Source organism: Neoarius graeffei, chromosome 10, assembly GCF_027579695.1.
Source record: "Neoarius graeffei isolate fNeoGra1 chromosome 10, fNeoGra1.pri, whole genome shotgun sequence".
Classification (NCBI taxonomy): Eukaryota; Metazoa; Chordata; class Actinopteri; order Siluriformes; family Ariidae; genus Neoarius; species Neoarius graeffei.
In genome coordinates this window covers 11370256-11381692 of record NC_083578.1, presented here as the reverse complement: position 1 = coordinate 11381692, position 11437 = coordinate 11370256, and the positions used below count along the sequence as shown (strand labels likewise).

The window sequence follows — 11437 nt, the reverse complement described above, 5'->3', positions numbered from 1 at the left end:
TCGAGAATTATTCTATCCACATTCACTGGATATTAGCAATCGCACGCTCTGACTGGCTACTCTACTACTAGGATATCAGCTCATATACCGTGAGTAGAGAAAAACAAAATGGCAGAGCGTATTGCTGAACTAACCGAGGACGAGATAAAAACTCTACTTGAAAACAAAACCCCCAAAAATACACAAAAAAGCAACAAAATATGGAATGAAAGTACTTGATGGTAAGAACGTATCTTTTTTCTTTTTTCAAGAATTATTATTATTATTATTATTATTATTTATTATTATTATTATAACATTTTTCAAATTGCTCGTCATTTCACTCCCGGTTTGTTTACATTCTTCATCTTTAAGCATTAAAATTTGTTGAATTTTTTTTAGACTGGTTCAAAAGCTCAAAGGAGTTTGAAAATTACAGAACTGAAACATCCAAGGAAGAATTACATAAGTGTCTAAAGCTATTCTATACTGCGGCATGACAGCAAGACGGCACTTTGGACAAAAAAACAACACTAAAGTCAATTCATGCAGCCATCGATAGGTTTTTAAGAAGTCCGCCTAAGCAGAAATTATTTTGTCGGACGTTTTGTGTAAACCCTTTGTAGTCGTTTCATCTGATCTCCGGCCCTATGTCTTGGACACTCGGGTGAAGAGAGGGGCTGAGCTGTCAACTGATCACCACCTGGTGGTGAGTTGGATCCGCTGGCGGAGGAGGAAGCTGGACAGACCTGGCAGGCCCAAACGTATGGTGAGGGTCTGCTGGGAACGTCTGGCCGAGCACTCTGTCGGGGAGGTCTTTAACTCCCACCTCCGGGAGAGCTTTTCCCAGCTTCCGAGGGAGGCGGGGGACATTGAGTCTGAGTGGACCATGTTCTCTACCTCCATTGTGGACGCAGCTGTTCGGAGCTGTGGCCGCAAGGTCTCCGGTGCCTGTCGTGGCGGCAATCCCCGAACCCGATGGTGGACACCAGAAGTAAGGGATGCCGTCAAGCTGAAGAAGGAGTCCTATCGGGCCATGTTAACCTCCAGGACTCCCGAGGCAGCTGACGGGTATCGGCAGGCCAGGCGTGCTGCAGCTCGGGCAGTTGCGGAAGCAAAAACTCGGAACTGGGAGGAGTTCGGGGAGGCCATGGAGAAGGACTATCGGTCGGCCTCGAAGAAATTCTGGCAAACCGTCCGGCGCCTCAGGAGGGGGAAGCAGTACTCTGCCAACACTGTTTACAGTGCGGGTGGGGAGCTGTTGACCTCGACTGGGGACATTGTCGGGCGGTGGAAGGAATACTTTGAGGATCTCCTCAATCCCACCGTCATGTCTTCCACTGAGGAGACTGAGGCTGATGACTCAGAGGTGGACTCGTCCATTACCCAAGCTGAAGTCACTGAGGTGGTTTGCAAGCTCCTCGGTGGCAAGGCACCGGGGGTGGATGAGATCCGCCCTGAGTATCTCAAGTCTCTGGATGTTGTGGGGCTGTCTTGGTTGACACGCCTCTGCAACATCGCGTGGCGGTCAGGGACAGTGCCTCTGGAGTGGCAGACTGGGGTGGTGGTCCCTCTTTTTAAGAAAGGGGACCGGAGAGTGTGCCCCAATTATAGGGGAATCACACTTCTCAGCCTCCCAGGGAAGGTTTACTCCAGGGTACTGGAGAGGAGAATTCGACCAATAGTCGAACCTCGGATCCAGGAGGAACAATGCGGTTTTCGTCCTGGTCGCGGAACACTGGACCAGCTCTATACCCTTCATAGGGTGCTCGAGGGTTCATGGGAGTTTGCCCAACCAGTCCACATGTGCTTTGTGGATCTGGAGAAGGCATTCGACCGTGTCCCCCGTAGTATTCTGTGGGGGGTGCTTCGGGAGTATGGGGTTCGGGGCTCTTTGCTAAGGGCTGTCCGGTCCCTGTACGAACGGAGCAGGAGTCTGGTTCGCATTGCCGGCAGTAAGTCAGACCTGTTCCCAGTGCATGTTGGACTCCGGCAGGGCTGCCCTTTGTCACCGGTTCTGTTCATAATTTTTATGGACAGAATTTCTAGGCGCAGCCAGGGGCCAGAAGGAATCCTGTTTGGGAACCACAGGATTTCATCTCTGCTTTTTGCGGATGATGTTGTCCTGTTGGCTTCTTCAAACCAGGACCTTCAGCATGCACTGGGGCGGTTTGCAGTCGAGTGTGAAGCGGCTGGGATGAGAATCAGCACCTCCAAGTCCGAGGCCATGGTTCTCGACCGGAAAAGGGTGGCTTGCCCTCTCCAGGTTGGTGGAGAAGTTCTGCCTCAAGTGGAGGAGTTTAAGTATCTCGGGATCTTGTTCACGAGTGAGGGAAGGATGGAGCGTGAGATCGACAGGCGGATCGGTGCAGCCTCCGCAGTGATGCGGTCGCTTTACCGGTCCGTTGTGGTGAAGAAGGAGCTGAGCCAAAAGGCGAAGCTCTCAATTTACCGGTCGATCTACGTTCCGACTCTCACCTATGGTCATGAGCTTTGGGTAATGACCGAAAGGACAAGATCGCGGATACAAGCGGCCGAAATGAGTTTCCTTCGCAGGGTGGCTGGGCGCTCCCTTAGAGATAGGGTGAGAAGCACAGTCACTCGGGAGGAGCTCGGAGTAGAGCCGCTGCTGCTCCACATCGAGAGGAATCAGCTGAGGTGGCTCGGGCATCTTTTTCGGATGCCTCCTGGACGCCTCCCTGGGGAGGTGTTCCAGGCATGTCCCCCCGGGAGGAGGCCCCGGGGAAGACCCAGGACACGCTGGAGGGACTATGTCTCTCGGCTGGCCTGGGAACGCCTCGGTGTTCTTCCCGAGGAGCTGGCCGAGGTGTCTGGGGAAAGGGAAGTTTGGGCTTCCCTGCTTAGACTGCTGCCTCCGCGACCCGGTCCCGGATAAAGCGGAAGAAGACGAGACGAGACGAGACGAGTTTTGTGTAAAATTTTTATGGATAGAATTTGCAAAAAATAAAAATGCTGTTTCTCAAAATCCAGTGAATGTGGATAGAATAAAACATTTATTCCACTCAGTCTCGTCGTACATGTCTTATAGCTATCAGCTCATGTACGACTCGATTTCGTGGAATTGTTAAATAATCTGACTTTCTTGACCAATCAGCACACGCAGTTTTCTATAATCACCCGTGTATTTATATTAATGTTTTATATTAATGGTGGTTTCTTACAATTTGTCTTGTGCACTATTATATAAATATTATATAAGACACAAGGATAAATAAGTATCCTATAAACTCGTTCATCAGTTTTATTCAGTCAAGTTGCAACTAAAGAAGAGGGATTCTAACAGAGAGACTATTTGACTTTTTTATGATTGTGTTGAACAAATCAACAAATATTGTCTGGGTCGTGATTTTGGGAGGCATGTTTTGCTTCTGCTTCAAGAATTTCTTTCCTGTTTATTCAAATAATATCTGCATTGTACAGTATATTGATGTTTATTTCAAGTAAATAACTTTATCAAAAGGTGTAAGGGGAAAAAATAATTTCATCATCAGTTTATTTATTTGATTTGGAAGAATTTTGACACCAAAATTTACATTTTTAAAACAAAAGTCCAGAATTGATTCCCGTTCCTGTATAGTTTTGCTTTGACACACTGAATCATTCATAGTACAGTGCCTTGCGAAAGTATTCATCCCCCTTGGTGTTTGTCCTGTTTTGTCGCATTACAAGCTGGAATTAAATGGATTTTTGGAGGGTTAGCACCATTTGATTTACACAACATGCCGACTACTTAAAAGATGCACATTGTTGTTTTATTGTAACACAAACAATAAATAAGGTGAAAAAACAAATTTGGAGTGTGCAGAGGTAGTCACCTCCCCCATAAAGTCAATACTTTGTAGAGCCACCTTTTGCTGCAATTACAGCTGCAAGTCTCTTGGGGTATGGCTCTATTAGCTTAGCACATCTAGCCACTGGGATTTTTGCCCATTCCTCAAGGCAAAACTGTTCCAACTCCTTCAAGTTAGATGGGTTGCGTTGGTGTCCAGCAATCTTCAAGTTATGTTATGCCACAGATTCTCAATTGGATTGAGGTCTGGGATTTGACTAGGCCATTCCAAGACATTTAAATGTTTCCCTTTAAACCACTCATGTAGCTTTAGCAGTATGTTTAGGGTCATTTTCCTGCTGGAATGTGAACCTTCGTCCCAGTTTCAAACCTCTGGCTGACTCAAACAGGTTTTCCTCCAGAATCGCCCTGTATTTAGTGCCATCCATCTTTCCTTCAGTCTTGACCAGCTTTCCTGTCCCTGCAGATGCAAAACATCCCCACAGCATGATGTGGCCACCACCATGCTTCACTGAAGGAATGGTGTTCTCAGGGTGATGGGTTTGCGCCACACATGGCATTTCCCATGATGGCCAGAAAGTTACATTTTTGTCTCATTTGACCAGAGAATGCTCTTCCATGTGTTTGGGGAGTCTGCCACATGCTGTTGGGCAAACTCCAAACGTGTTTTCTTCAGCAATGGCTTTTTTCTGGCCACTCTTCCATCAAGCCCCACTCTGTGGGGCGTACAGCTTAAAGTGGTCCAATGGACAGATACTCCCATCTCCACTGTGGCTCTTTGCAGCTCCTTCAGTGTTCTCTTTGGTGTCTTTGTTGCATTTCTGATTAATGCCTTCCTTGCCCAGTCTGTGAGTTTTGGTGGGCGGCCTTCTCTTGTCAGGTTTGTAGTGATGCCATATTCTTTCCATTTTGCTATAATGGATTTAATGGTGCTCTGTGGGATATTCAAAGTTTGGGATATTTTTTTTTTTATAACCCAACCCTGATCTATACTTCTCCACAACTTTGTCTCTGACCTGTTTGGAGGCTCCTTGGTTTTCATGTTGCTTCCTTAGTAGTGTTGCAGAGTCAGGGTCCTTCCAGAACAGGTTGATTTATACAGACATCATGTGACAGATCATATGACACTTTGATTGCACACAGGTGGATCTTAATCAACTAATTATGCAACTTACCGTATGAAGTGAATTATTTGGACCAGCTCTTATTTAGGGGTTTCATACGAAAGGGGGTGAATACCTATGCACACTCCAGATTTCTGTTTTTTCATCTTAATTATTGTTTGTGTCACAATAAAAAAAAAAGAAGCAATGTGTACCTTTAAAGTGGTCGGAATGTTGTGTAAATCAAATGGTGCTAACCCTCCAAAAATCCATTTTAATTCCAGCTTGTAATGCGACAAAACAGGACAAACACTATGGGGGATGAATACTTTTGCAAGGCACTGTCATTACTGAAGGTACTCAAGGAACCCAGTGTGATCCTCAATCTTTCTTAATTTTGTTTTCTTTAAGTATACTTTGTTGACACATTTCAGTCTGTTAATATTTATTATGCCTTAGATTATGTCGATCACACATCATACAAGCCCCTGTGTAAATTGTCACTATAGTAAGTATATCATATTCAACACACAAAAAATTATACCAGAGCCATCACTGTATCATCTGAATGACCTTGATGTATTTTTGCAGTCAATAAAATAAACTAATATGCACCAATGTCATTGTCATTTGCTTACTTCTTCTCTGACAATGGCGGGGCAATCTCATTGCTGCATCATGCGGCTGGGCGGGCTTTGATATTGATGCAGGAGCATGTGGAGCTCAAAATTTTGTTGTCTGAGTTGCTGTGTTTCATTCAGAAGCTTGGATCTCGTCGTCAGCTCAGTATGGTACTTCTTGAGTCCTGCCTCCAGTGCCTTCCACACTTTGAATTTGGACTCAGGGATGACGTTGGCGATGTCGTTCCAGTATGCTTTGATCTCAGAGTCGTTCATCTTCTTCAGCACTACAGCACTGCTCTTAGGTCGAGGTTTCTTGCTGGCTTTGCAGTACTGGGCAGTGAAAGCATGGAGAGCTCTCAGGAGATCATTTGGGTGGATAAGATTTGCCTGGTCATTTTCTGACACGTTCTCTATTTGTGTCTGTTTATATTTCAGGAAGAACTTGGTCATTTCGTTGATATCCTCTTCGTTCTTAATCCCTATGGCAGAAAAGATGAAATCCAGCTTCAAAGGCATCTGATCATTCTTCTCCGTGGAAAATAAAAGCTTGTGGACCTTACTCTCGATAAGAAAGCCCAGCTCATCACAGAAAAGCTCCAGCAGCCTTTTGACTGTTTTATGATCCACTGTGAGCATGCTACTCTCCAGATTGTCAGAGTCGTCCAGTGAACAGCTCTCTGGATCTGTCTGATCCTGTGTCTCGTCCTCCTCTCTTAGATTTTGTGTGCCCACTTGCTGTAGTGTACGCTTGGGGCCAGAATGATCCGTGAAGGGCAATGGAGGGGGACTCCAGGTCAGGCCAAGAACCTGTTCATTAATAAACTGGTCCATCTCCAAAGCCTTGCACACCAGTTCTTTGGCCTCATCTTCATTCATCAGCCAAATCTCCTTGTAACGCTTGGCATCAACCACGGCAAAATGCCTTATCTTGTTCTGAATATCTTTCTGTTGCTCTGTCAGGCGCTTGTACTTATTAGTCAGTACCTGGATCTTCTTATTGGTCTGCTTTTCCTGCATGGCGCATTTTTTCTTCAGATAGTTTTGTGTAGCCTGCCGTCTGGTGAGCTTCTTTATCTGCTCAGCCTTACTGACAGTATACTCTTGCTCATACTTCTTCAGCATGTGTGTGTTGTGCTCGAGCTTCTCCTGATTAAGCAGGTAGGCAGCTTTCTTTGCTTGCAGGTCTTGCTCTAGGCGCTCTATGTCAGCCTCTAGTTTGGTTTTGATCTTCCTGTACTCCTTTGCACAGTCCACTCTCAGCTGATCCAGCAGCGCCTCATGCTCCTCCAGCATCTTGACCTGATTCAGCATGCAGTCCAGTTCTTTCTTGCTTCGTTCCTTCCTCTGCTGCTCCCATTTCTTCTTGCTGTCTTCGAGCAAATCCTTCCACTCGTCACTGAACGAGTTCTCGATGAGGTCCAGCTCTTTTCTGTAGTCTTTCTTTAGACCTGATATCAATTCCTGCAACTTTTCAATTAGGAGATCCATTTCTTCTGCCTCTGTTTTGCAATTCTCCACAAAATGGTCGTTTCTACTTTTTAGCTCCTGCTGCAATTCATCAATAAGCTTGTTCTTGTTTTCGATGATTTCCCAACAGAGCTGTTGCTGTTTTCTCAGATCGTCTCTCAGCTCCTGATGGATCACTTTCGTCTCGGCTTCGGTCCACTTCTTCATGATCTTACTGAACTTCTCTGTGCCGGACTTGGCCTCATTTTCCAGCTTCTCCAATTTCAATCTGTTCACCCGTCTCAGTTCTGCTCTCCTCTTCGACTCCCTGGCATCAGCCACCACCAAAAGGTTGGTCACCATGTCTGCGCCATTTGCTTTTAATTCAGTCATGTGCTTTTCACTTTTTTCCATTTGTTTCAGACTTGGCCAGGCTATCTCTTCAGCGTCCTCATTCTCCTTGAACTCACTTCCAAGCACTTCATGTTTCTCGGCCTGGACTTGTGCAGCAATGCATTTTCGACGAGTCTCGATTCTGTCGTCAGGAGTTTCGGCCTGACCGAATGGTTCGGCTTCATCTTTTCCCTCACACAAAAGTTCTGCGTCGAGCATCATCCTTCTGTCCGTTCCTGACTACCTGCAACTCGTAATGTACGTGCGTTCAGCCGTTTCATCCAGACTAAGCGTCACTATTTATGACGTCACTCATTCTTTGACGTCACAGATTCTTGACGCCGTTCCGAATAGTTCTTTTTGATCGCTCTGGTGAGTTCCGTGGGACGCTGCTCCAGGTGTTCTCGTGTTTCAGAGATTCGCGTGTTGTCGGTATTCTCTAAATTTAAAAAAATTAGAACACTTGAAGCTTCAAGTAAATTTTTTTTATGTCCGGTAGATGGTGCTGTAGACAATTATATGTAGAAGTAGAATCAGCTGGTGCGCATACGGGGAATTAGCCCAATCTTTGAGCTCTCGGCGCATGCAGGAAACATCGCGAAAATAAACGCCAACGGAGTGAAGGGGATTTGGTGAAATTCTACCGTGGGCTTTTTGTGTGGAAGTGTATTAATGTTGCGTTTGAGTTGAAAGTTTGCAGGTTGTCGCGCCGGACGGGATTCGATACCGCGACACTTCTACATGGGGATCTGGTGAACTGTGTATATTAATAGTAATGCTTTCCCATGTTCATGTTAATTGTTTGATGGTAATAATAAAGTGGCACAGACACAATATGCTGTTTTTTTTAGCTGCTACAACTGTTGACTTAGGATGATACACAGGATACAGTAACTTTATAGTAGACCTAATAGGGAGAGGTGTTTCTCCTTATATTAGTAGAATTACTACTAAAAGTTTGCCAATAATAATTATCTTCATATAGTCAGTCCATTTAATGTTCAGGTTGTTTGATGGTGAAGTTAAGTGCACAAAGACAGTAACACAATATGTGGTGTATTTTGTATGATAAAGGTTTTTTTTATGATGATACACAGGCTATAAAGGGAAAGAATTCTGATCAGAGAGCTTTTGAGTCTGACAGGATTGCTTGCTCCGTCACTTGGGGGATTAGCTCAAATGGTAGAGCGCTCGCTTAGCATGCGAGAGGTAGCGGGATCGATGCCCGCATCCTCCAATTTTTTTTAAAAAATTATTATCATTAAGGAAATGCTTTAGTAATTCCATAATACTACTCAACTCCCTCCTAGGTCTCATATTGGGGTGGAAGAGTTTAGAAATGTAGGATTGTTACCGGTGGATATGCGTGTAAATCAGTTAAAGTTAGGACATGTGTATAATATTTTTCATAATAATGCTCCTGTGTATTTGAAAGAAAATTTCCAACATAGTACAAATTCACGCACTAGAAATAGTATTCATACTTTTAACATTACCCATGTTGGGCCTTTTAGGAAAAATAGTTTTTATTTCACTGGTGCTTCATTGTGGAATGATCTACCTCTGTCTGCCCGATCTGCTCAAAATAAATGTATTTTTAAGAAAATGGTTAAAGATAATTTTATGTCACAACTTCTAGTCAACAGTCAGTCTGCTTTTATATATTACTGATGTTAAAACTGTGTAATATATTGAAATTTTCAGTATTATTATTTTTCTCTTTTTGGATATATTACTCTTACTTTATTTATTCAGTTTATTGTGATTTATTATTAGTATTATTATTGTATTTTATGTTATTTGGTGCTATTTTGTTTACCTATTTGAGGACCACAATGGAAATAAGTATTTTTAGTTTTGTGTTATCCTCCGCAATATTTATATTTATATTATATGTTCACATGTTATGTATATGTTTCTATTGCGAAATCAATCAATCAATCAATCAATCAATCAATCAAAAAGACTGTTGTTGGTGGTGTTGTTACTCCAAATAAACATTTAAAAGAAGTGTATTTGGGAATTCTTGTAAATCAGGAAACTAATACCGTGCCCTGCAACGCCATCTTGTGGATATTTATTACTAATGAAAGCGTAAACCCTCCATCCATCCATCATCTGCAGCTGCTTATTGTATCCTCTTCTACAGGGTTGCGCAGTGTTGCCAGATTGGGCGGTTTCCCGCCCAAGTTGGGCGGTTTCAAGTGCATTTTGGCGGGTTTTGAACATATTCTGGGCTGGAAAACGTCAGCAGTATCTGGCAACACTGGTTGCAGGCAAGCTGAAGCCTCATCTCATCTCATCTCATCTCATCATCTAGCCGCTTTATCCTGTTCTACAGGGTCGCAGGCAAGCTGGAGCCTATCCCAGCTGACTATGGGCGAGAGGCGGGGTACACCCTGGACAAGTCGCCAGGTCATCACAGGGCTAAACAACCATTCACACTCACAGTCAATTTAGCGCTACCAATTAGCCTAACCTGCATGTCTTCGGACTGTGGGGGAAACTGGAGCACCCGAAGGAAACCCACACAGATACGGGGAGAACATACAAACTCCACACAGAAAGGCCCTCGCCGGCTGCTGGGCTTGAACCCAGAACCTTCTTACTGTGAGGCGACAGTGCTAACCACTACACCACCATGCAAGAGTAAGCATTTTTAAAAATTGCAATAGAGAATGTGAAGATAACGTCACGCGATGTTGAATTTTGTGTAATTGACATGTTTATGTGACTGAGCTTGACATAAAAGATATCTGAACTTGCACATCAGGAGTGCATGAGACTGCTATGGCTCGTGACATAAGTTACACAGCATGTAACCTTTCTTTTGTGGGTGGTAAAAGAGAGCAACTGGACTTGCTTGAAGATTCTTGAAGACGTTTCACCTCTCATCCGAAAGGCTTCTTCAGTTCTGTTTGACTAATGGGGAGTATCAGGTATTTATCCTCTCATGGATGAAAAGCAATCCTAAGGTATCGTTGAGTCATCCTGTTGGTGTGGGTCACTGGGGGCTGGGTGTGAACGGCCTAGAGAGTCGTTGGGGTGATCAGTGGGTTGTTGGTTCTCTCCGTCCTCCTGTGAGTCACTACATGCACATCCAAATCGAGCTGCTGTCGGTAATCGAGCTGAAGGTCCCAGCAGGGTGCCAGAGAAATCCAATCCTACATGCACACAATGAAATCGGGCTATTGTGTGAGGTGCATTGTGCACCCGAGCCACAGGTGGCGCTACACGCCCCATCGTGTTGGTACACTTCCGGTTGTCGTCATGAAGAAGAGCTATTCGAGAGTGTAAACAAAGTTATCAGTTCCGTGTTCTCCATTGCGCGTTTTTCTCCCGTCCATGAATTTTAATATATTCAACTCCTTAAGCTGAATGAGCATGAACTCTGACTCCTCATTGCTCCAGAAGTGCACGTTTCTGCTTGCCTGTCGCAGTGGGGGCGTGGTCAAGCGCCGGTCTGTGACAGGAGGGCGGAGCCAGGGAAGGTGAGTGGCAGAACGACGGTACACCTGACGGTAATTAACCTGTGTTTGTGTGTCTTCCCAGTAACCGCGCCCTATTTAAGGAGGCAGAGGGAGAGCAGAGGGGACAGCTCATCCCGGGACTAGAACACAGCGCGCGCGCTTCTCTCAAGAATAAAAGTAGGCTGTTAAACTGAAAAGTCTGACAATAAAAAGCCTATTAGTACCAGAAGCTTTGTCCTGCCGTCCTCTGTGCTCCACCCACACTTCAGAGAGCTCTACATCGCCATTTTCTCTTCTTCGTTTGTTCCTCCTGACCTCTTCTGCTGCTCGCTACTACTGTTGTCATGCCGACCGAGGCTGTTGTGTTTCCCGCTTGTGGTCTCGTCACTCGTCACTTCCGGAAGTAGCTCGACAACTAGCTCGATAGGGTATACATGCACAAAGTAGCTCGGCAGAAATCGCATAAACTAGGTCGTGTAGCTCGATTCCGAGAAATCAAGTTCGGTTCAATTTCAGCCGAATTAAGGTGTATACATGGCATTTTGAACTTCGATTTCAGTCGAGCAAGGGCAGAAATTCGATTCTCTCTATGTGCATGTAAACGTAGTGACT

The 11437-nt window shown here is 44.8% G+C and overlaps 1 protein-coding gene and 1 non-coding gene across 2 annotated transcripts; one reads left to right on the top strand and one right to left on the bottom strand.

Annotated features, from left to right (window-relative positions):
• Positions 1-5558: 5558 nt before the first annotated feature.
• On the bottom strand, positions 5559-7574 carry LOC132892700 (dynein regulatory complex protein 1-like). Its single transcript, XM_060931013.1, has one exon. It carries the CDS (start codon positions 7572-7574, stop codon positions 5559-5561), a length of 2016 nt encoding a protein of 671 aa, XP_060786996.1.
• A 945-nt stretch (positions 7575-8519) lies between these two features.
• trnaa-agc (transfer RNA alanine (anticodon AGC)) lies at positions 8520-8592 on the top strand. The gene has a single exon. It is a non-coding gene; the product is annotated as a tRNA-Ala (tRNA).
• Positions 8593-11437: the final 2845 nt, after the last annotated feature.